The sequence below is a fragment of the Acomys russatus genome, chromosome 16, assembly GCF_903995435.1.
Source record: "Acomys russatus chromosome 16, mAcoRus1.1, whole genome shotgun sequence".
Classification (NCBI taxonomy): Eukaryota; Metazoa; Chordata; class Mammalia; order Rodentia; family Muridae; genus Acomys; species Acomys russatus.
The window spans coordinates 11,126,344-11,152,720 of NC_067152.1; the positions used below are offsets into that span (position 1 = coordinate 11,126,344).

At 39.5% G+C, this 26,377-nt stretch overlaps 1 protein-coding gene across 2 annotated transcripts in view; it reads left to right on the forward strand.

Moving 5' to 3' along the window:
• Positions 1–26,377, forward strand: part of Acaca (acetyl-CoA carboxylase alpha) — a 216,077-nt gene that overhangs the window by 115,348 nt on the left and 74,352 nt on the right. For both annotated transcript variants that reach the window (XM_051158173.1, XM_051158172.1), the window contains 8 exons: positions 1,854–1,910; positions 2,199–2,243; positions 8,633–8,674; positions 10,314–10,529; positions 11,789–11,944; positions 16,043–16,246; positions 20,936–21,091; positions 22,856–23,002. In XM_051158173.1, coding sequence (XP_051014130.1) covers positions 1,854–1,910; positions 2,199–2,243; positions 8,633–8,674; positions 10,314–10,529; positions 11,789–11,944; positions 16,043–16,246; positions 20,936–21,091; positions 22,856–23,002 — 1,023 coding nt within the window. The remainder of the gene's footprint in view (positions 1–1,853; positions 1,911–2,198; positions 2,244–8,632; positions 8,675–10,313; positions 10,530–11,788; positions 11,945–16,042; positions 16,247–20,935; positions 21,092–22,855; positions 23,003–26,377) is intronic.

A 26,377-nucleotide genomic window follows, 5' to 3' on the forward strand; every position in this document is an offset into this window, starting at 1 on the left:
CCGCCCAGCTTTAGAAGTGAAAATTTTTAAATAAAAAAAAATCCTATATCTGGAAAGTTAAGACTTGGAGGCCAGGAAGATGACTCAGTGTGTAAAGACACCTGCCACCAAGCCTGATGACATCCATTCGATCCGCAGAACCCACACTTACATACACACAAACACACACATAGATACATGTAATTTTTAACTTTCTTTTTATGTGTATAAGTGTTTTGCTTAGAAAAATGTTTGCATGCCAAATCTAGGGCCCATGGAAGCCAGAAGAGAATGTTGGGTTACCCTACAACAGGAGTTATAGCTTGGTGTGGACTGCTATGTGGGTGCTGGGAATCAAACCTAGGCCCTCTAAAAGAAGAGCCAGTGCTTTTTAACCATTGACCGGTCTCTCCAGTCCCAATAAATGTAATTTTAATGATTAAAAAAAGAACATGATTATAAACTGTTCAAGTTACATAGTAAGGAATGTCATCAAACTACAGTCTTGCTGAGGGCTATGAAAGTCCGCTTCTCTTTTTCTTTGTGTTATTCATGAATTCTCTCAAGTCATTCAATTGGTGGGATTGCTTTCCTCCTTACTACCATGCAGCTCCTTTGTAATGACCTTTAAAGACATTTAAAACTTACTATTTGTTTGCCTTTTGAAGTAAATGAAAGCTTAGGTTTGGGAGTTCAGGATTCAGAAGAGGCTGTCTTCAAGCCAGTTATGTCTCTGTTGACTCCTAACAACTTATTTGCCTACACCAAGTGGATCTATGAATGGGCCCCACGTTTAAAAGCCTGACAAACACCATTTTTAACACCTGTCTTGTAAGCAATTTGTTTTAGTCTAGATTGTTTCTGAAGTCCCAATCCTTCTCCCACAGCCTCCTAAGGACTGGGGTTGCGTACATGTACCACCAAGCCTAGCACCTCTTTTTGTATTTATAATTTTTTAAAAAACATATTTTAAATTGTGTCTGTCTGTCGGACAGTCTGTCAATCTGTGGAGATGTGCACGTAATTGCAGGTGCCCAAAGAAAGTAGAGTTTTTGGATTCTTCTGGAGCTGGATTTACAGACAGTTACGAGTTGCCTGATAAAGGTGCTGGGAATTGAGCTCAAGTCCTCTAGAATAATACGTGCCCTTAACTGTTAAGCCATCTCTCCAGGCCCCAAAATATTTTATTAATTTTTTGACAATTTCTGCCAATCTAGTTTGATCATATTCAGGTCATCCCAACTCAATCTAATCAATATTACCCCGTACAGGGTCTGGAGAAATGCCACAGCAGTTAAGAGCACTGGCTGTTCTTCCAGTGGACATGGGTTTGATTCCCAGCTGTCCCAGAGTAGCCCACAACCATCTGTAACTCTAGTTCCAGCAGAGTGCATGCCCTTTTCTGGCCTCTTTGGGCACTGTGTACATGTGATGCACACTCAGATGAAAGACCCATATATAGAAAATAAAAATAAACCTTTTTAAAAAATTACCCCATACAGACATGCCCACTGATCTACACAGTCTCCGAGTAAGATTTCCTTCCCATATGATTCTGGATTTTCACATCGACCGTTCAAACTAAAAAACTAAGCATCACAATACATTTTACCTCAAGGTGAATTAGTCCCAAGACTTCATATGACCTTTGTTTCTCTACAAAATTTTCTTTCCATTCCCTCCTGATCAATATAATATTTATTCTTTATCACTTAATCCCAAGAGCAGTGTTCAAACTTATTTCTAATGTTGAAGGTTCTGAGATGAGGTCTGTATACCAGGAAGAGTGCTTATTCCAGTCAGAATCTTGTGAAGACTAAATAAGGTAACATTTCAGTCCTCACCTAGCTCATGTTTTGTTTGTTTTTCCATAGAAAGCTACTCTAGTTGAGCATGGGATCCGGCGACTTACGTTCCTGGTCGCACAAAAGGTATTGACATGTGAATTATATCTGTCTAGTATTTATGTCACCACCACAATTTTAAAGATAAGAAATTGGGTTATAATAGTTTGTTATTTATAGACTCTAGGCAAAAATAACTATTTCTCTGTAAGTTTAATTTTTAGAAAGCTTTTGATAATATTTGAAATTCTGGGCAGAACTTTCTAAACTTACCTGTTCTTCAGTTTGTTTTTAATATTTGTACTAAATGACAGTTTCTGCTGGTTTATTCTTCTTTCTTCCTATTTATTTTATTTTTATTTTTATTTTTGAAAGGATTTCAGGAAACAGGTCAACTGTGAAGTGGATCAGAGATTTCATGTAAGTAAAAGTATCAACTATAAAAGGTCTTGCCTGCTTGCCTGGCTGAGTTGCTTGGAAGGGCTAGATGAGCACCAGCCTTTCAAAGTATGGGAGTGAATTCTTAATTCAATCTAATATTTTAGGGTAAGTTTTTCTTTTCTTTTCTCTTCTCTTCTTTTTCAACTCTGCTTTAGAAGTCTCAGTGTAGCTCTGAGACATAGATAAGGGTGAATGTGTTCATTCCCTCTGTTGAGTAAGTAGGAACTCACAGTCATTTTCCTTACACAGTGAGTCAGTAAGAAAGCAGTACTGGTTGCACTTGAGGTCCTAGTTTCTGTTACAAATGGAGACAGGTTTTGATATCTCAATACTAAAGGCCAGTAATTTATTGTTTAAAATGCAGGAATAAATAAACATTAAGCATTCTCTTTGCTCTGTCATGTCACTGAATTAACTCTTAGCATTTGTGATATTATGGTTTTTATTGGAATGAAAGTCATGTTTATAGCAGGAATCTGAACTTGGGTTTCATGACAGATTGCTTCTGTGCAGCTAAGTAAGAGGACCCAGAGGTGTTAGGATGTCTTTATTGTTTGTTGTAGCAATTAAAACAATCAAGGTACTACTCAAGCAGTGCTCATTTGTAATAATGAGCAGGTGACGTGTTGGAGTCTGGAAAGGGCATTGCCGGTCTATCTAGTCTATAGAGAAGTGAGAGAGCCTGCCCTGCAAGTCAAACAGCTAAGATTTTTCTGAAATGCTTTAGGAAATGTTGTGGACTACACAACTCCCTTGTGTTATTGATGTCAGGAAATCCAGCAGAGTGCAGGCATAGATCAATCAATAACTTCAGATGGGAAACAGGAGTCAGTGGAAAAGTACGAGGAGCTTAGAGAGAACCCTGGGGCTTTAAGAAGAAAAATCAGGAGCTTAGAGAATAAAATTGATACTTGGGGATAGAATATGAGTGCCCATGAATAAACACTGTGGCTGGTAGATGCTATCAAAACCAAGGTACACATGCTAGAAGCCAGGCCCTGGTCATGTATCAGAATTGGGCTGGACTTCTAAACATTTATAGCAAGCTCACTCTTTTTACCACAGACATTGGAATACTAGTATATTATTAAAGAGACTGACATGAATTTGTAAAATTATTATACTTTTTGCTAATAGAGCCTTTAGTGTAATGTATACAGTACAAAGATTGGTTTCCTATGATCATTCAGTAGTCAAATAAAACTGTCCCCTAAAATGTTCATGAAAAAACAAAATTCTTTGTTCTCATTAAGATTTCCTTACTTTTACTATAGATATGAAACACACTAACTACAGTAACAAGTAAATAACAACAACAACAACAACAACAAACCCTTATTTGTGAATCCGTATCATGTCCTAGAGTCTATCTAACTGCCTTTTTTTTTTTTTTTCTTTCCTTCTGGCTATTATTATGTTTCTGAATGAAGGTTGCATAAGGATGTGTGTAGCTTAAATCTGTTAGTTAATGAGGCTGGCAGGCTGGCCTTCCAGCTGTTATTGTCCAGTTTTTATTTATTGTGGCATCAAGTGGGAACTCAGTGTGATTATAAATGCCTTCATTTGTCATGAGTTTAGAAAGGCTGCTTTAGAGCCAAGTGAACATTTAAAGTTTAGTTGTGGGCCACATTTGCTTTAAGGAATGAGATACTTTTATGTTTGGCTCCCTAGAAATGATTGTTGGGTTTGCAAGGGACAAGGGCAACTATTACTGAACTTCCAGGGAACCTTGGCAGGAATTGTACAAGTCCAGGACTCCAGTCCTGGTGCTGCTCTGAGTTTTTCTGTTGGTGATAGCTTGCCATTCATGAAGAATGCTTAGCCTTTGTCATAGTGTCTGATTTGTGCTTGGCCCATAGTTAGTGTAGTGTGAAAAAGAGGAAGCTTTCCAGGAGTGTTAGAAATGAATCCCTTGATCTCCCTGGCTTCCTGGTAATCCACAGTGACGCACGCAGCCTCCTCTGTTCTACACTGTGAAATCCCTGTATTACTGAGTATCACAGAGAATGTGTCCATGGTGCAGCAAGGAGAGAAGAAAGCTTACCAAGTTTTGTTAAGAACAGCATTGGTTGGTATGGAGTGAAACAAACTGCTTTTTCAAAGTCAAGTTTCTGACTGCCCTAGAACCATGGGAAAAACGAGAACCAGACAAAAAGAGGGACCCTGCATAGCCAGGCAGTAATGGGGCAGGCCTTGAACCACAGTTCAAGGCCAGCCTGGACAGCCAGGGATACAGAGAAACCGTCTCAAAAAACAAAACAAAAAACAAAAACAAAAAAAAGAGGAATTTATGAGTATAGGTATGCTGTGAGGTGTTTCTTCCCATGCCAGTGAATTCATGAGCATCTCAGCACTTCATCCTGAGGTCACGATTGTCCCAGAAAGCTGGCCACTGGTCTGTCCGATGTTGCCTTGATAGTTTGATTTTATACACAGACTCTTACTCTGACAACAGCTATTACACCAGCAGTAAAAAACACTGGGTATGGAATCATAGCCACCTAATTAAGGCAAGTCTCCTTAATGAGAAACAAAGAGCTGCTTAAAATTAATGCTTAAATAGGAACTTGGAGGAAAAACAACTCTGTTCTTTTAAATATATCTGTTACATTAAAAAAAGAAAAAGAAAAAATAAGAAGAAAAAAAAAAGCAACCCTGAAAAGATGTTTCTAGAATTGCTGTTTTTTTGCTTGGGTTTTTTGTTTGTTTGTTTGTTTTGTTTTAATTATTGCTGGGTTTTTTTCTTTTTTTCTTTTTTTTCTTCTTTTTTTGGGGAATGGGAGGGGCAGGCTCTCACTCTGTTCCATCAGTCTCCCAAGTGCTGGACATGTAGGCATAGCCCGTCCTGCACAGCTTTACATCTGTGGCTTCTTGAATTTCTCTATTAAATTGCGGTTAGTTACACTAATATTTTAGATTTATAATTCCAAGAGGTATATAAAAAGAAGCTAATTGGTACATATTATGCTTTTTATAATTTGAGTTCCATATTTTTAAGCAAAGATATTTTCAAGAATATTTAAATGTATATTTTTTAGAATTTCTTTCTCTCTTTCAAAAGAAAATCATAAGGTCCAAATGATGTGTCAGGATTCTAATTAAATATATCACATAGTTTGTGCTCTTTCTTTCTTTCTTTCTTTCTTTCTTTCTTTCTTTCTTTCCTTCGTCTTCTAACATTTTATAAAATTTAAAAATTGCCAGGTATCTCCTAAGAGTTATACTTTTATGATTATTTACATGTGAGTGACTCCCATGTAAGGTAGAATATTTTGAATTATTTAGGCCTTGAGGGAGGCGTTTCCTATCACAAACAGTTATCATGTCTCATAGTTAGTAGTTTGTATTTGATTCTTTTCTTTTTTAAGGTAGTTCTGTTTACTGGTAGACTAACTAGCCGGGTTTGGTTAGGGTTTTGTTTTAATTACAGGCTATATAATTAGTTCTCAGCATGTTGAGGTAGGATAGAATTGCACCAGCAAGCTCCCAATTTCTTCATCTCATTAGGTTTTTAACACGATTATTAGTATCATAATCAGCTATGATGCTTTCTCTTTCAGGTTTTCACATTCTCTGATTTGCAGGGTGTCTTGATTGGCTAATTTAGGCAAATTATTTTGATTGTCTTGATGATGGTTGGCTGATTAGAACACAGCAGGGGTATAATTTCTTCCTGAGAAATGTTGCATTCTTTTGGTTTTTTGGTATCAGAACACTAAGAGGGTTTTCTTTGTGTACATTCAATTATGATATTTGCCCATAACACTAGAGCATGCCTAGAAAGCAATTACATTAGTGATGGAATATGCAGGAATGCTGTTAGGGGAAAGTTGGCAGCATGAAGATGAGGCGAGATGAAGGAAGTCACTAAACCATAGGCTCACACTGGGTTTTGTGTTGTTGTTATTATTGTCCATTTTTTCCCTGGTGTTTTGGAGTATTTGGGTTGCCTAATGAGTCCCCAAAAGTTGACTTTTTATGAAAGCCTGCAGACTTTTGGTCTCCCAAAGAGTATATTGGTTTTTCTCCTTTTCTATTGCAGACATTTCTTTGTAGCCCTGGTGTAAATATTGTGAATTTCAGTATATCAGGGTCTACTTATAAATTGAGGAGAGGGGTTCCTCACATCACTGAGAAGATGCCTTCTCTGCTGTCTGTGGTGGGAGTGGCATTTGTTGTTTGTTTGGGAGGGGCTACTTCTTGTTTTGGCTTTTGTTTTGGGTTTTGAGACAGGTTCTCACTCTGCAGCCTTGGCTGTCATGGAACTCACAGAGATTCACTGCCTCTCTTCCATAGACCTGGCACTAAAGGTGTGTGCCACCACACCCAGTAAAAGTGGGTTTTTAAACTGGTACTTTGACTCTCTTGTTACCTTACAGTTAGCTTGCCTTCTGCCAAAAAGTAGCCCTTTTGCTATGTGCAGTGAAGATATTTGCATTCAAATTGTTTGATTTTTCATGCCTACAAATTCGATTAGTTGATTTGGTGGAAAAGAAAGCATGTATTAAAAGTTTTACACTGCTATTGTTTTGTTTTTTAGTAAAAATGGGACAAATGTACGCAAAAATGACATGCCATGTATGTTCAGTTCAGGCAGATAGAAAAGCGCCTGCTTAGACGTTATCTTATGATGTTACTGACTTTGCTTTCAAGAAAACCCCAAGGAAGGATTTTTTTTTCTTTTTGTCATATTTTACTTTTTAGGTAATAATGTGGAAGCTAGATTTTTCTAGAGTTAAACCAAAACTTGACCCTGAAGATCAGAGTGTGCAATCTATTCACAGCTGAGCTGAGCACTTGCTACTTAATTTTGACGTTATCTCCCTGTTGCTGCACTGTCATTGGGGTAGACAGAAGGAGGTGTGCCAGAGAATTGTTTGGAACAAAATCCTATTAGGAAAATGTTAGTCATATGTAAAACCCACTTTCACTTTTGAAGGACTTTTAAAGACTTTTTGAGTGTCCTAGTGTTGGTAAATGAACTCCTGGAAGTCTGTTAAGTTCAATGTTACAGTTACATACCAGGGAAATATAGGTAGGCACGGTGAGGCATTCTCGCGTTCCCAGCTCTGGGAGGCAGAGGCAGGTGGAGGTGAAGACAAACCTGGTAGTGAATTCCAGGCCAGGATGACACGATGAGACCCTGTTTCAAAGAAATAAAAGTTTAAAAAAAAAAAAAAAAAAAAAAGGCAAGCAGTAAAACAACAAATAAGAAATGTAAACTGATTTATTAAGTGTATAAATGTGAGGGCGAAGCAGGATACACGTAGAAACAGTTGAAGAAGCTTTCTATGAATTAAAAACAGCGTTACAGCATGAGTTTGCCCTTTTTCCTACTGTCTTATTTTTCACTCTTTTCTTTCTTCCTTCTTTCCTTCTTTCCTTCTTTCTTTGTCTCACCAAATAAAATTACATTTAAATAAGAAATTTTGATCATAACAAGAATACACCAACAACACATGGCGCTTGAGAGGCAGAAGGCATGGGCTGTCATGATGTTTTTGAGTCTGTGCTTCCGTCGTGGCGCCTGACAAATGTGTAGCCAGCTAGTCCTGGCCTCTCTGCATTATGCCAACAATCACTTGATTGTATTGCACTCATAATGAAGAAGGTGCCTAATGGAACCTCCTAGAGAGGAAATAGTAATGACTCATTGCAGCACTGCCAGGAGAGCTTCCCATCCGAGAAACAGGAGTATTTGGTGTTAATAAGTTAAATTTCAGAAACTAATGAACTCTGCTAATTGAATTCATCTTTGTTAATTAATAGGGTTCTAGTAAATTGGTTGCTTTCTTGTGTAATGCTGTGCAGGAAGACCTAATGATTTCAAGTTCACTGGTTCCACCCCTCTCTTTTCCTAGATGGAGCAGCAGTGACCAAAGTAGCAGGGACTGACTGCTTCCTTTGTCTTGGAATGTTGTCATTTAAATCCTCTGAATGATTGGCTTCAGAATGCATGGGGGGTGGGGGAGCCACAGGGTGAAATTTTACTTGGCTAGTTTACATTTGACGAGTTTTCTTAAGGAGAAACTTGGGAAATCATTCTCATAAGTCCCACTGCGGTGGTTGTAGTGTAAAAGCATATTGGTTTTATTTGCCAGATTGTGCCAAGAATAACAGGCAGAGAGACTTTTTCCCACTTGAGAAGTGAAATGGAAACTTTTTCTTGGGAGATGATGGGTAGGTTACTAGAACAGTGATTCTGAAGTGGGGTCAAAGTGAGCATTAGCCAAAGGCTCCCTCTCTTCTGGAGCAAGCTTTCTGGGAAACTGCCTTCTAGATACTTGACTGAGGCCATACTGTATGTTGTGTCCCCAAAGAGCCATTCCACCAAGGACTAACACCCTTTGCCTTCTTCCTTAACACAGAGAGAATTCCCCAAGTTTTTCACATTTCGAGCAAGGGATAAGGTAAGGCTGACTCACTCCATTGCCTCTTTCTCTCTCTCTTTCTCCTTCCTGCCTCCTCCCTCTTCCTCTTCTTTCACCTCACTCCCCATTCTTCCCTCTTTCTCTCCCCTTTCTGTGCTGGGAGTAGTTCACTGCTGCCATTTCCTTTCTCTGAAGCACACTTCCTTCAGAGAAGAGTTTGCTGTGGGAAATGATCAGATGTGTTGGCCCAAAGAGGGCAGTGACTTCTACAGCGTGCCTTTCTCAACCACAGCTTTGATGTGTCATTGGAAACTGCTTTATTTAGTGGGATTATTTTTGTCACCTACAGACAGTTGGCTTATATTCCGTTCTTCTTTGTGCCCATTTGATTTTTTTTAGTTTTAAAGTATAAATTTCCATACCATGTTGCTTTCTCCCTCTTACCAGCTTATATTTTAGGTGTTTCTTCCATTGACTTACTTGACAGGCTTTCTGGCAAAACAATTTATATTCTGCAAGCATGTAGGAAATGGACTAATATAACTTTATATAAACAATACTGTAACTATTGGGATAGAATGCCCCAAAGCCAAACACCACCTAAGAATTATATGATGTTTATTATGGTGTTCTTCATGCTTTGTCATAAATGATAAGGTTTTGCCCTTAAGTATTTCATACTACTTGAGTGAACCCATAACACTGTCATGTGAAACAAATATTAATCAGTGTGAAGCAATCTGTATAGTTGTTTGTTTTAAAAAAAATTTTAACACTATTAAATACTTTAAGACTTCTGGGGGAATTCAAGGTTTTTATGTTGCTTTCATTTAGTTCTCTTTTGGGAGAACAGAATTTATTATGTAGCCCTGGCTGGCCTTGAACTCTATATAGACCAGGGTGAACAAAAACTCAGAGATCCCCCTGCCTCTGTCCTTGTTTTTTAGTAAACATTGTCAGTGATAGAAACATAAATGCTGAAAACTTGAGAAACAAATGTTTCGGAGTACATAGTCTTTTTTGGGGTGAGGAGGTTGTTTTTTCAAGACAGGTTTGTGTGTGTGTGTGTGTGTGTGTGTGTGTGTGTGTGTGTGTGTGTAGCCCTGGGTGTCCTGGAACCCACTCTGTAGACCTGGCTGGCCTCAACCGCAGAGATCTGCCTTCTGCCTGCCTTTGCTTCCCCAAGTGCTGGGATTAAAGGCTTGTGCCTCTACTGCCAGGCTAAGCACCTATTCTTATGTAGGCTCTTCCAGTGGTTTCTATATGTAACTCATTAGCATATAATAGCTATGCTTTTATTTTTGAGGGTCTTCCCCCATTGTTTTTTGAGATGGAATTTTACTCTATAGCCTAAGCTATCCCCAAACTTTCTATGTAACCCATAGCCTCAATTGTTTAATTTATTTATTTATCTATTTTAGTTATTTATTGTGGAGCTGCGGATTAAACCCACATGCTCACACATAGTAGCCCAGTACTCCACCTCTGAGTCACATCCGCAGTCCCCATGATAGTCTCAAACTTTGGATACTCCTCCTGCCTCAGCCTCTTGGGTCCTGGGATTACGATTGTGAGTCACTATGTCCAGCCCTTAAGAATCTGTTTTACCAACACAATCATAAAGTAATTTTTCAACTGCCTCAAGTAAGCTGTTTTCCCCTCTGGTTCTCATGCTCAGTTTGAGGAGGACCGCATTTATCGCCACCTGGAACCTGCTCTGGCTTTCCAGTTAGAGCTGAACCGGATGCGAAACTTTGACCTCACTGCCATTCCGTGTGCCAATCACAAGATGCACTTGTATCTCGGGGCAGCTAAGGTGGAAGTGGGCACAGAAGTGACTGACTACAGGTTCTTCGTTCGCGCAATCATCAGGCATTCTGATCTGGTCACAAAGGTGGGTATTTTACTTAAACGGGAAGTATCCTTGAGGGAAAGGACAGAGCGTTAGTCATGGCTCAAAATCAGGGTTTTACTATTTGAATCAAAACTTTTGTCTTTGTCACTCTCCAATATTCCAAATAATAAAAGACTCATTGTTCTTTAATTTGATATTTGTTGATAATAGAAGCATGAGGCACTCACTTGAAGAGAAAAAAATATGCTCAGCTCCCACAAAGAGTTGGGCGATGGTAACAAATAGAGAAAAAATTATAGTAATAATCCCATTGTAAACCTATAACTTTGTGGGCTTCATCCCATGTCAAATACTGTATCCCACGCCTTAAGCTTGCTTTAGCTCTTCGTTCTAAACAGGCTTTTTGCGAAGCGCAATGGCACACGCCTGTAACCCCGGCACTCGGGAGGCAGAGGCAGGTGGATCGCTGTGAGTTTGAGGCCAGCCTGGTCTACAAAGAGAGTCCTGGCCAGCCAAGGCTCCACAGAGAAACCCTGACTGGAAAAACCAAACCAAACCAAACAAAAAAAAAAAAAAAACCCAAAACTTAACAGAATTTCTTTCTAAAGAGCTGTTTGGCATATGTGAAAGATAGTCATATTGGGGTTTCAGTTCTGGGGATACCTAGCATCTTTACCTCCTAGAGGAAATTATATCCTAAGAGGCTGAGAAAAGGCTGACAGGGACTTTAAATTTTAGCCTGTGCCTGTCCTTGCCGCCTAAGGTCAACAGACTGACAACCAAGAGGATGGTAAGCAATGTATGAACAAAACATAGCATAACCTGGCTATTTTGCCATTGCTTCTTAAGTTGTACACCTACCTATTCAAGCACATGTGAGGCCAGAGATTGGCATGAGCTTATCGCCCTCTCTTGCTGTCCATTATATTTCTCTGTCTCTCTCTGTCTCTGCCTCTCTGTCTCTGTGTCTGTGTCTCTCTCTGCCTCTGTCTTTCTGTCTCACTCTGTCTCTCTATCTCTGTGTGTGTGTGTGTGTGTGTGCGCGCGCACGCACGCACGCGCGCACCTCTATCCCTTTCTACCTTGTTTTTCATTTGAGACAGTATGTCTCACTGAGCCTGGAGTGTACATTTTCAACTAGAGTGGCTGGTCTGAGAACCTTCTGATCCGCGTGTCTCCATTCCCCGCTGGAGCTCTGGAAATACACACTCAAGTCCTTGTGCTTTCCTAGCGACTGAACCGTTTTCCCGGCCCCTCTTTATTGCTTTCAATAAAGCAATGGTTTTCTTCCTGTGTAGGAGGCTTCTTTTGAGTATCTCCAAAATGAAGGGGAGCGGCTGCTCCTGGAAGCCATGGATGAACTGGAAGTTGCTTTTAACAATACAAATGTCCGCACTGACTGTAACCACATCTTCCTCAACTTCGTGCCCACAGTCATCATGGACCCATCAAAGGTACTTTTCTCGGTTTCTCTGTCAGTCCCAGCCAAGAGGCTCATTTATATTTGAGACTCACTTGGATTTTGAAGCAGGTATTCATGTCAGCAATTTGACCTCTTAATTTTTAAAGTCACAGGCTGCTTGTAAGATTGTTCCATGGGACAGTCTCAATTCTTTTTTTTTTTTTTTTTTTCATCTAGCCATTTAGAATATTCCTCAGCTGAAGGTGGTATGCTGCTTATTTGATGGTTATTTATTTGTTACAATAAGAGCTCCTCCATTGATACTAGTTTTGTAATATTTACCATGGTAGTGGTCCTATTTTAATGATCCCCTAGAATTCATCATCTGAAGTAATTAATTTTGTTATTGTTAGACATTTTGTCTGAATTATTACCTGTATGCATTAAATGCTACCTGTGAGTGACCTTGCTTAGACGCAACATAGTCCCAAAATGTCTACCATATTTCTCCACAATGAGAGAACGTGGCTGTAAGGAATCTCATGCAATGTATCTCTTCTCATCCCTAAAGCTCTATTATAAACTGTGTTCTGTATAATTTAAGGTAAGAAAAGAAGGTGGTTCTGCACTTAGCTCTTATCTAGATGGACTATGGGCAAGTGGCTCTTTTCTTGACCTTTCTGCCTTTCTGCCATGCATTTGGATAGGAATGTCAATATCTGCCTTCCTTTCCTTGTAGAAATGAAATTTTGCTTCTTCTTCTTTTATTTTTTATTAAATATTTTTTATATCTTACATATAATTTGTATTATCACACATATGCAATAAACTACCTACAGCAAGAAGAACCATGACACAATCAGGAATTATATAAATGTTACATTCTTAGTGTTTTGGCTATTTGTATTTAGCAGCCTTGAAGGAAACATCTTTCCTATCTTGGTGCATCTAAAATTCTGAATGTAAATCAATATCTGACATATCTCATCATTATCAACTTAAAACATCTATCTAGACCTAAGAATATCTTAACCCCTAAACAATTAAGCTTAATTGTAAAACTAAGCTATCTGGTCTTCAACCCCATCAGAGACTTGAGAAAGAATAAAATTAACTACCTGAGTATACAGGGGTCCAGGTTAGCAGCTTCCCAAATGAGAAGATGACAGAGACAGTTTGCTACCTGAGCAGTCACACAAAATTATTTATAATGTTGGAGCATCATCTTCAGCCTTCTGGCCCTATATATTTGACAGACATATTTGTAAGGTAGGAACTGTTGAGGACTTGCTTACCCTATCTTGGCAGAGTTTGGCTGTTGATTCTGCCTGCATCCAAGCTTGCCCTTTTTAAGGCAGAATTCTGTCTGTGGTAGAAATGAGGACATTTTGCCCAGTGGCTTGTTTGCCACATTTGAAGCCATCTCCATAAGGAGGTTCTTTGATGTTCATCATCTTCTTTGAGGTAGGCTGGGTGTTGCCAGGAGTTAACCTGTCTCATTGTCAATGAATCTTTCTTTGTTTTGTTTTGTTTTTTGAGACAGGGTTTCTCTGTGTAGCCTTGGCTGTTCTAGATTCACTTTGTAGACCAGGCTGGCCTCAAACTCACAGTGATCCACCTGCCTCTGCCTCCCAAGTACTGGCATTAAAGGCGTGTGCTACCACTCCCAGCATCAGTGAATCTTTAAAACAATAAAAACATTTTAAAATGTCATATTCTGTATGTCTCTGAGGTTTTTGAAGACCTTATCTAACTATTTTACCTTACCTTTCTATTGAGTCATATCTATGCTGCACCTAAGATGTATGTTCTTGTGATAAAAATAGACTAGTAATTGATGTGATCATGATTTGATCAACTAACAATTAACTTTTATAACTTACTTATCCTAAACAGTCTGCAATAGCACTTTCAAAGTATTAGAAGTAAACTTTGTATTATAATTGAGTTGTATGGGTGCAATACTGCTTCTTCTTCTTTTTTACGACATTGTCACATGTACCTCAAGCTATCCTTCACCTCCCTGTGAAGCTGAGAATGATCTTTATCTTCTGGTCCTCCTCACTGCACCTCCCAAGTATTAGGTCATACAGTACTGAGGACCAAATCCAGGGCTTTGTGCATGCTACCCAATCCCTCTGCTCTCTGAACTGTGTCCCCAATTCTGATTTTTGCCTGTTGAGCTTAGTGCCCAAGACCTAAAAAGGTTTTCTACTTTTTTTCCTTCAAAACCCAGGCTAGGGGGCTGGAGAGATGGCTCAGAGGTTAAGAGCACTGGCTGTTCTTCCAGAGGGCCTGCAACCACATGGTGGCTCACAACCATCTATAATGTGATCTGATGCCCTTTTCTAGCATGTAGGCATAGAATACTGTGTAAACAAACAAACAAACAACAAACAAAACCCAGACTAATGATAGGATAGTTGTGTCTGTTGAGAAAGCTGTTCTGTGAGTCTCAGTTCTTATCATCCAATACAGCAAAACTTCACTTCCGCACCAATAAAACCAAAAGTCTTGTAGCATCATGAGGACACTGTATATTTCTAGATTGGCCTTTTTCTCTATGAGTAACTTTTTTTTTTTTTTTTTTTAACATCAGACTCTCTGCCTCTTCTCTGAGCACTTATGCTCTGTCTTGTTAATCACAGATTGCTGGTGTTTCCTGTACACACAGATTGTTAGCTTTTATCCTCTCAAGATAAGAATGGTTAGCAAGCTCAGTGTGGGAACAGAGGTGTTATCTACTTGAAACCTATTCTAAGTTAAAATCCTACGGTACAAAACAAATGTGTGCAGGGTAAAAACCATAATAGAGGCATAGAAGGCCATTTTAAGGCTTTGTAAAAAGCTGAGACAGCGTTTTAGAAAGACTTCAGAATGACCAGGGTACTTGCAGCCCTGTTGGGAACAATTAATGCTTTAGCATGTTAGTAACAAAACGTGTGCATGTATCTAGTTGATGAGACTTGGTCCTCTCCTTATATCATGTGGGCTCCAAGGATCAAATTAAAGTTCTCAGACTTGGGTGGCAAGTGCCTCTACCTATTACGCCATCTTGCCAACTTACAAAGTCACTTTGAGCAATATCCAGTTAAAATAATTCTTCTAACTTTGTGGAGTACCAAACTGTCTCAGTACCCAGTTTCACGGAAATGAGGGAACATCTCATCTCCATAAGTCCAGGTTGGACTTGGCAGTGACCAAACTTTAGATCTCTAATGTTTAGAGGGGAATGTTCTGGTACAACCTACAAATTGCCTTTCTTTAATTTGTGCAATTTACTAAGAGACATACATTACCAGGTTTAATAAAATTTTGTGGAAAAAAAGCTCATGGTGGTAATTGCTGTGTTGATTTAAGGTCCTGTAAGTGCAATGAAACATAGTTACCATGCATAGAAATGCTACTTAATAGCTATTTAACCAGGGATTTTATTCTTATTTGGGGCTTTCTCTTAAATCCCCTGGCTTTTAATTTTAGATATTGCAGATCTTTGATATACAGTATGAATATAATTGGGAAAGGGGAAGGAGTTGTACAGATTTGGAGGCTGTGAGTCAAAGAAAACCACTGAAATGCCAAGGCAGCATGAAACTGCTTCTAACTTGTTCCAAGTAAGAGTAGGATAGGGAGTGTCCTAGTTTCTTTCTGCTGCTGTGATTTAAAAAACAAAACAAAACAACAACAACAAAAACTACCACCAAAAGCAATGTAGGGAAGGAAAGGTTTTATTTCTACTTCCACGTCCAGATCATAGTCCATTATTAAAGGAAATCAGCACAGGAAGTCAAGGTGGGAACCTACACAGACACCATGCAGGAAGGCTGCTTACTGGCTTGTCCACTAGCTCATCCTCAGTTTAGCCCAGGCCCGCCCACCCACCTAGGGGTAGTGCTGCCTAAGGTGGCCTAGACCCTCATCCATCTGTCAAGACAATCTAACCAAGGCAGTTCTTCCCAGGTGCCTCTGGGTTGTATCAAATTGACCATAAAAACTAAGTAGTCTAGGGAAAACAAAGCTGAGTTCTCTTTATGAAGTCTAAATGTGATTCACAGCTCCATAAGCCAGCATCTTTTCCACTGTTCCTTTGCAAAGATGTGCAAACTTAAGACAACTTCTGGTTACAAAGCAAGTATTGTATCTGTGTCAGATTGAGGAATCTGTACGGAGCATGGTAATGCGCTATGGAAGCCGGCTGTGGAAATTGCGCGTCCTCCAGGCAGAACTGAAGATCAACATTCGCCTGACAACAACCGGAAAAGCAATTCCCATCCGCCTCTTCCTGACAAACGAGTCTGGCTATTACTTGGACATCAGCCTGTATAAGGAGGTGACTGACTCCAGGACAGCACAGGTACAGTAGTTGAGGGGATTCCTCCAAGCTTTGATTTGGTCCAACACAGAAAATGGCTCATAAGCCTCACTGGTTATCCCTTTACTTTTGAAAACATCTTTGTACCTCTTGATCACACCTGTCATGAAACCTTAACCTTTTGTTGGATACTGATGAGAACTAACAGGCAGGTGAACCAACCCCACAGGTAACTGCAGTTCAGGTGGTTTATTGTCTCTAGGGGCTCCTGGGCTACTTTAGTAATCTAGACAACCTGGTCTGATTTTTTTTTTTCTTCCTGTTCTCAGTACAGTTGACCTTTTACTGGCAGATGAGGGAAAGAGACTTATTGGAATTTATCTCCAACTTAGTATCACATCAGGGACAGATCCCAGCAGTGGTTACTTCATAATTCCATTCACTCATACTCACTTTCCTTCATTGAGTTCATAGTGACGTACTTCTATACATGAGCAACGTGGCAAACTGTAAACTGTTTTTCAGGGTGGAAAATTTGGGAATGCAGAAGTAGAAAACGAATCAGTATGCTGATTCTGTGATAACAGAGCATTCTATTTTAACTTGCTTGCCATGTTAGTTTCTGAACATTTGGACCATTTCCTATGATACTGGCATGTCTTCAGAGGTAATATGTTTTTAAGGCCTCAGTGTGTACTTCTGGTAAAGGGTGGACTTGGGGGAATACACAGGGTTTTAGACTGTTTTATGCATTTGATTTCGGGAAGAGATTATGTGGCACTTGCTTTTACCTGTGTTCTTTTAAATCCAGGAGTGGAGATAGGAAAAGACATTTTGCCTGTCTCTTGGAGATGATTTTTTAAATCCTAGTTTAGGCAGTTTTCTTAGTGACCTTTCATTTTGTTCTTTGATTCTCAGTTAGATGACCGAAGAAGTCTATCCTTTAAGAAGCAAGCCGTTAGAACAGCATGCACAGAGCACAGGGGTGAGCAAGAAAAAAGTGCTCAATAATTTTTGCTGCATGTGATGTTTTTCAGGACAGCCTTAAGGACATTTTCAGTCAAGGCTTTCCATGGGTAGGGATGCTTTTAATTAACTTCTACAATAGCTTCAAGGCAGACCTATTCTTCTGTAAAATAAGAGGGCCACTTGAGATTTTAATGTTTTTGATAAATATAGTTTTTCTTCATAACTTTCTTATTCTTTTTTTTTTTTTTTCCATTTCTTTTGTTAGAAAGCTCTTAGATTTCCCTGATGTTGGTTGGTGGTGACATAGGCACATGAAAGGCACAGGTGCCGTCAGCAGAGATTTAGTATTGTGCCTGGCACAAAATAAACACTTAATAGGCGTCAGCAAGAGTGAATAAGCTGCCCTCGACCTGAAGGAGACCAGCATATGTAGAAAGCCTTAGGGGAAGCCGAGCCTGGTCGTGGCGTGGAAGCTAGGTCGTAAGCACTGGTAGAAGTGCGAACTGACCACAGAGCAGCCCCCAGCCAGTTCCCATGTGCCAGTGCCTGTGTGGTACTCTTTGCTGAGCTTCCTCCCTCCTCAGTGAATCATAGGAGATTGAGATGTTTGTCATTTGTTCATTTGCTTATTTCACATTTACTGACTACTTACAGTGTGTTAGGATCTATGGATACAATGTAGTTTCTCCTTAAGAAAAGTATATCACAATTGGAACAGACAGATGAGTAATTGGTGTTTCCATGATATGATAAGAGCCATTGTAAAGTAAAATATGTTCAGGGCTCTAAGGGGGCCCACTGTGTATGTCAGAGATGATTCTCCAAGAGAAGCCCAGTTACAGCCTTCCGTGGGAGCTATAAATAAAACCTGTGCATGTTTTCAAACATGTGAAACATGCCCTCTACCAGCTAATTACCGTGTTCATCATAGGAGAAAATGGAGCTAACATAGTCACCGGTTGTTCAAGGCTTCAGTTAGGATCCATTACTACCAACCTCTTACCTTACTACATCGTTTATTTGTGCTGCCAATAAGAAAAGTTAACTGCTTGAGTTTTGTGTTTCTCGTATGATCTTTGTCCTATAGGTTGTAATGAGCAATGTCAGGCAGTCCTAAGTAGGGAGGATAGGTTTGAGTTAATATGTTACTTAAATGAGTTGAATTCCAGTGAGGAAAGTAAAGGAAAGAGAATAGTTTAAAGTTACTTTTATTGAGTTTACAGTTTTACATGGTTTATATAGTTAACATGTATCAAAATGGACTCATTTATTGTATTTGCTTTAAATCTGACAATTGTATATGCTTGTGAGACTGTCTTTATAGTCATGATAGAAAGCGTCTTGTTACCCCACAAAGTCTCTCATTGTTTTCAGTGAGAGGCAGAGACTCAAGCAACCACGGATCTGCTTTCTGTTGCTGCAGATGAGTTCTGCCTGTCCTATAGATGCATGTAAATATAACCATACAGTTCATGCTATTTTGCATCCTACTTATTTTCTTTAACTTAATGTTTTAGGGTTCCTCTGTGTTGCGTGGAGTATGGGTATGCTCCTTTTCATTGTTGAACAATATTCCATTTTTTAGATTTACCAAAGTGTGGATATCCATTCAACTGTTGGAGATTTATTTTCAAATTTGGATTGTTGGGAATAAGTTTTTAATGGGTATTCATTTGCGAATCTTTGTCTTTTTTGTCTTGTTTTCTTTCATTTTTGTTTTGTTTTGTTTTTGTGGCATGGTCTCACTATGTGGCTCTGGGTATCCTGGAATTCACTATGTAGACCAGGCTTGCTTTGAACTCACAGAAATCCTCCTGCCTTTTCCTCCCAAATTAAAGATGTACACTACCATGTCCAGCTATTATTTGCAAATCTTTGTATAGATAAATTTTTATTTCTTCTGAGTAAATACATTGGCGTCTAATTGCTGGTTTATATTAAGTACATTTTTAACATCAAAAGAAACTGATGAGCCATTAAGTAGTTTCTGTTTTAAATTCCAGCAGCAGTGTGTACACCCACACTGCTTTCTTCAGGCCCTTTTCCTACTGTGTAGTTACGTTGCATTACTACCTCTAACCTAACTTCATTCCAGAGCTTGACAAAACTGAGTTTTAAACCCTATGCCCACAGATTTTGCCCCTCTTAGCAGGAAATACAGTTCTGACCCCTGCTGCTCGTAATTTTTAATTTCATGCGCGCGTGTGTGTGTGTATATATGTGTGTGTGTGTGTGTGTGTGTGTTGTGTGTGTGCCTCAGATGAGAACGGCTCACAGGAATCAGGTTTTTCAGTCCCTGGCATTGAACTCAGGATGTCAGGCTAGGCAGCAGGTACCTTTACTGATTGAGCTGTCTCACAGGCCTGAGCCTGCTGTTTTATTTCTCTTTCTAACTCTGATTCAGTCTTTGCCCCTAATCTAGTTTTCTCATACTGTACCCTTGCCCAAAACACTTGGAATTCATTAAAAGTATGACTAATCCTTTTGTTCCCAAGGTGTCGCTGCTGTTGTCTCCCACATGGTAACTGTCCCCCTTGGTCCTAATAGAAGAGGGCTTGGGGCTCCTCCACTCTGGGGCCTTCAATATGTATGCCCAGAGTAAGACCTGACTGGCAAGTCTTCAGAGTACTGTTATTCCTCTGAGCTATGATGCTAAGGATTCACTGAGCTGGATGACCTTCAGGCTTAGGACAGTACTTAATTCTGTTCTGTGCATGTATATCAAATCTATGAATCTTTTCCTTAATGGTATACTTGTGCTTACATTTTAGGTTCAAACAGATGTGAATATGTATATATGTATACATAGATATATTCATATATAGACACACACACACCTTTTCATCCCAATTTCCATTTGTATTCAGAGTGTTGGGAATCTATATTTTATGTGTTCATACATAAAGTGCCTAGTTTAGTGTTATACAACCTCTGAGCACCCAATAAATATTAATTGAATTGAAATAATGGCATCCCTTATAAATATTCATGAGCAAATAAAACTTGCTAAATATATGGAGTATGAAGTACTCTTCTAGAAATATTTGAGTTAAAAATGATTAAAAACTGGTGTGGTTTCACTATGTGTCAATCTAGCAATTACAGGAATTCACTAGAGACAGCATACTAGAGAGAAATATATATGGTTTAATATGTATTTTAATAGAATGTAGTGATTTTACCATAGGCTGTGTCCTGTGAGCTAACAAGAATTAACTAGGTAAGTGGGTGAAATTTACCTGCAGTAGAAGCATTTGAAGCTTTCGTGTGACCAATAATACTTACAAAGCACCTTCTAATCAAGGGGACTGATGCATGATCAAGGGGCCTTGATCTGGCCCAAGAACAAAAGTTATTTCTAGTGCATAGCTGTGTCTTGACTGACATGCTAGACCTGTTCTGTCTAGTTAGCTGACTTATTTCATTTTTTAGTATCTGAGAATTGAGTCACTTTAGAAAGCAAGTGCCACCACTCTGTCTCTAAGATGTGAGATTTACACTGGGTTTTCTTCTTGATTTCAGCTAATCCCAAACTAAGCACAGTCTAATATGTATAGCTGGCTAGACATCACTATTTTAGAGTCCTTTAACCACCAGAGAAAGGGCAGCACCAAATTTCCCATGTCGTGTGGCAAGTATCCACTATTTAGCTCTTTCCCCATCCCCAGCTGTTTTTCAAGAACTAACATGTTTGGAAAACAATGCTATAGGCAGCTATTTACTTTTCAGTCTCTCAATTGTCTGTGCATTCTGTCACCACAGATCATGTTTCAGGCATATGGAGACAAACAGGGACCACTGCATGGAATGCTGATCAATACTCCATATGTGACCAAAGACCTTCTTCAATCAAAGAGGTTTCAGGCGCAGTCCTTGGGAACAACGTACATATATGACATCCCAGAGATGTTTCGGCAGGTAAAGGTGGCTGATGGTGGGGGTTCTGAGGAAGCAGGGTTTCCCTGAGTTGGCAGTTGCAGCTTTGCCTAGAGAAGGGTATCCTCAAGAGTGAGAAATACCGTGACACTGTCATAATTCCTGTGTCATTAAAGGCTTTAGTGACTTGTAACTCAGGTGGCAGGATGGCTGTTGATGAGTTACCAGCAGGAATGGTGAGAAGAGAGTAAACCCACACCGCATGTTATGGTTTACAGGGACGCACTTGAGGAGTCACACATGTATTAAGTCTGTGCGCAAATTAGAGACATTAAAAAAGAGGAACTCTGGAACTCGAGTTTTCATTTTCCTATTTTCCAAGATGAACCCTTAATCTAAGGGTCAGTATTGGTAGCATAGACTAAAGGATATAACCACAATACATAGTTTAAGGTATAACTTCTTTTGTAGGAGATTTATTATAGTTGAATTAAAGCTAGCATGACAAAAGCATGGCATTATGAAGCTCTTCCCTATATCAAAATCAACTCCTCGATCTCTATGCTACAGATTTTTCCCATCAAAAGTGTTGGTGTATATCACAAGCAAAATACAACCGATAAAAAAATAAAGCATTGCAGAATGCTGGATTTCTTTTTTTAAATATCTTTGTAGAATTTTTCAAGTCTCTTAGTCAATACTATCGATATTACCACATTTGAATCTTTATGTAATATTTACTTTTAGACTGGTTTAGTAGTCCGTGGATCTGTAGTATTCACAAACACAAATTACCTTGATGTAACCATTTATTTATACCAATCTATCTCAGGACACACCCACTTCACTCAGCACCATCTTATGGCATTGTTAACCTGATAGCTAAGTGTGGTTCCAGCTCCGAGTATCAGTTCTAAGTCTTGTAACCAGCGAGGGGCATGGCTGGGATAGCTAGCTACGTGAGTCATTTCAGCTTTAGATGTTCAAAACAAGAAAGGACAGAGCTGAAGTAGTTCCTGCTTTATAAGCAAGTTCTTTTATTTACATAAGAAGTAGGAAATGGAAATTCTGATTGTTTTTGTAAGTGATAGGTATACCAGTATTCTCAGATTTGGGAATAGTTAGTTGATCTGTGCAGCTTAACTATACACATCTTAACTAATTCCCGTGTGCGGGCCTATCTCTGTGAAAAGCAGTACAAACCTGACACTGCTTCCCCTGGGTTAGCTTGTACCAGCAGAATACCCTGCCTGCTGGTACAAGAAGATTTTTAAAAGTCTTCTGTTGCTAGGTTTCCCTAGGATCCCTGCCCTCCCACACACAGGCACACATGCTTCTAGGAAGAGATGATGTTATTTATTTGGTTTTATGGCCTATAACTGGCTCTAGAGTATGTAGACCAGGCTGGCTTAGAACTTAGAGATGAGGCTGCCTCAGCCTCCCATGTGCTGAGGCGGAGATTAAGACATGAGCCACCACAATCGGCTGACACTGTTGATTTAACACCTTTTCTCTGAGAAGGTGTTAGGGCTTTGTATGTGTTAATGTTCCACCGCTATTTCAGACTCACTTAGAAGTTTTATTTGTTGGGGTATCTAATGTTTGACATACCAAAAATGCTCCAGAAAGGGCTACAAGTGTGTGCTTGCTGAGAGGGAAGGTTGGAGCATTTAGTCCAAGGCTCACACTCTCCATAGAGTGCCTTGGCAGAGAAGGCAGAGTCAGAGTGACTGCATCTGACTGTGATTTTTCTCCATGTTGAAATGTTAATTGTCAGTGATAAGTCAAACTTCTTTCTTCCATTAGTCGCTCATCAAGCTCTGGGAGTCCATGTCCACTCAAGCGTTCCTTCCCTCAGCGCCTCTGCCTTCCGACATACTGACATACACGGAACTGGTACTGGATGATCAAGGCCAGCTGGTTCATATGAACAGGCTTCCAGGAGGAAACGAGGCAAGTAGATAAGCCCTCCCCCCTTTCTGTCTCTGTCCACTGGTACCAGCCTTCCATGAGCGCCATCATTACACAGTAGGAGCTAAGACTCAAGTGTCAAGAGTCAGGACAGCACTTTTGGTAGATTCCTCAATGAGAGAGTGAACCAAATCAAGAAACTTGTGTGAAATTTTTAGATATGATAATGGTATTACAATTTTGCTTTTTGAAAAAGGAGTATTATTTTCTGATGGGCGTACATACTGCTGCAGCGTCTTTGTAGATCAAAGGTCTAATGTCTAGGATTTGTTTCAAAGTAGAGATGAAGATAAGAATTCAAGTGGACCAAGATTGGCGAGTTCATAATTGAGGATATATGAGAATAGATTCATTTCTGTGAAAGTTTGGAATTTTAACATTTTTGAGTATCTTTTTTTATGCTTTAATCATTGGATCCGGTGACAGTATGAACATGATAAAGAAGTTCTTCCTAATGGACTTAACCGGAGCCAGCACCTTAAAAGAAAAGAAGCGCAGAACCTATCTGTCTATCTGTCTGTCTATCTGTCTTTTTATCTGCCTAAGGCAAGGTCTCACTCACTACTATGCATGGGCGACCTGGAACTCACTGCATAGACCAGGCTGATTTTAAACTCACAGAGACCCCCTGCTCTGCCTTCAGTGCTGGAATTAGAGATGTGTGCCACCACACCTGCCTGGTTTTGATAGTTATTGAAACTTAACCTTGGGTGGAGAAGCCAGGGAAAAGATCTGGAAAGACGTGGGAGAGACAAAGAATATGATCCACATATATTTAAATTTAAAAATTGTTTTAAATAATAAAAATCATTAAATTATTCCCATTAAAAATAATAACAAAAATTTTAAAAAGAAAGAACATATTTCCTAGCTAGGTATTGTGTTGCACACCAACATTTGGAGGCTGAGGTAGGAAAATTAGAAGTTCAAGTTATCCTGGACTACGCGAGTCCCGTCTTAAAACAAAACAGAAAGCATTTTCTAAGGTTGATACCCTTTCTCATATAGTACCATGTAATAATGACATAAATGTCCCTTCATATTCTTCTCCATGCTGTAGGATTTTTAAGATTTTGATTATGCTTCTAAGGTACAATTATAACAATAATAAAAAATTAACACTCTAAAAATACAGATGTTTTTATTGCAGATTCACATATAACCCCTAGCTAAACGTATTTCTTAAAATAATCTTTATCTGGGTTTTAGCTGGCTGATCACTGGAGATACTATGTGAATTTTTTCCATTGTGTTCTATATATTACTTTTTGGTTCTTCAGAAATAGGATCTCTCTATATAGCTCTGGCTGTCCTGGAGCTCACTATGTAGAATACACTGGCCTTGAGCTCTGTCTCTGCTATGATTAAAGGCACGTGCCACGAAGCTCAGTTCCAATACCCGTTTCAAAAATATTTGTTCTGTGTATAAGGTAGGTGGCTTTTCCGCACCACAGTATAGGCTACAAGAACAGGTGATTTAGTGTTAGGGTGGAGACAAGCTTTGGACCAGATGGAGAGGCTTAGAGTTGTAGGAGTTCTTCCAATCTGGTGCCTCAACAAATGGCAAGATGGGATGGAGGTAGCAGATGTTGCCGAGAGTAAATGCATATGCATCGACACAGAAGTTGACGCAGAGCTCTGTACCTACTGTACGGCTTCTGCTTGCAAGCCCCTCAGCAGGAAAGAAAAGCCTCATTGTGCTAGGCTGCAATTTTGATTCATTGAATAGCTGTTGAGGAATAGAAAGTGCCCTTGTGAACATGAGGCTGAGAGTAAAACAGTTTTAACTAATGTAATTAAAACACAAAATGAGATTTTTTTCTTTTTTCTTTCTTTTTCTTTTTTCTTTTTTTTTCTTTCTTTCTTTCTTTCTTTCTTTCTTTTTTTTTTTTTTGCCTCATGAAAGCTAGCTGTAGTGTTGTGTGAAACCTCTTGCCATGATCTTTCTCCTTCTGCTTTCTCTCTGTTCTCATTCTGTTTGAGTGAATGGAGACTGAGGGAATAGTGAAGTCCCAGAGGGACCGAGCTCTGTTCTTGCTGAAATTACAAGCACAGAGCTGCCTGGGCATGAACATGTAGTGTTTACTCTGCCAGTATGAATACAAATAGTCTTATTATACGGAACTCTGTACCCAAAGACCACACACACACACACACACACACACACACACACACACACGAACAAAAAAAATTAAAGGTTTTTTTAACCCCTTTAAGACCTAACAAACCTTAGCACAAAAGGAGTGGCTACTACCGTGAATGGCAGTGTACAGTCGTGAGCAAGGGTTTTTGTTTGCCCAATAGTTTTGAAACTAAAAAGCTAACAGCATTTGTGAAAATAGCCATTGCTTTGTATCACTTTTCACATTGTTTTCTCTTTCCCTTTCTTAGTTATATGTTTTCTTTGTTCTCGTTTCCTTTCCTTCAGATGACTGAGTAGGATTGAGCCTGCATGTTAGCTTACTGTTTCTGAGCCTAAGAGTTCAGGAAGAGTGAGGCAATGTTCTTTTGTGAACAATCAATAAATGATGTCCAGGATGGCTTGTGAGGTCAGTGACCTTAGCTAGATTATAGGACATGGCAGGACAGGAATGAGGTTAAGGTATTAGAATTAAACTCTGCTACCAATAGTTTGGCCATACAATGGACTGCGTTGTTTGAGAGACCAGTCTAAGGATGGAGTTTCAGCGTTTGACTCTGAGGGACAGCTGTATGGAAGAGATGACGAGGTGTCAGTAGGATATATTTTCTTGTGCTGAGGCCACTTTTATCAGGGCACATTGACTTTCTACTCTGCAGTTTAATTTTCTTTAGCCAAGGAGACAAGCTTGTCATGAGCCTAGCACTCTACACAGGACCTGAAGGATGGTGTGAGGAGAACAAAGAGAGCTCATACTGATGGGGTTGGAGCAAATCTGTCCTTTGCCAAAGAGAATGGGCATCAGATCAGAGCCTTGAGAAACAGTTTTATTTAAAAAGGAATAAAAAAAATGACCTGTTAATGTTCTGATAGCCAAGGCTCAATGTAAATGCATTGACGCTACACAGACATTAAATCATCACAATGTGGTGTTCTCCACAGGGACAGCTCTACCAGGTCATCATTGTGGGTGATGGTGAATTACCTTGAAGTGTTGGAGTTTCTGGGTTTAAAAGCTGGCACATGGATATAAGGGTTGCAGGTAAAACAAGAAGTTCCTGCATAGTTTTCCCATGAATTGAGATGCTTCTCCCTATAGCCAGAGGCAGAAAATGTGCACTTATCAGACCATTGGTTACCTTGTTGGCCAGCCTGTCTTACCCACTTTTTCCCTAGGACAGTAAATAGGTGAAATGGTGATAGGACCAGGACTTGGA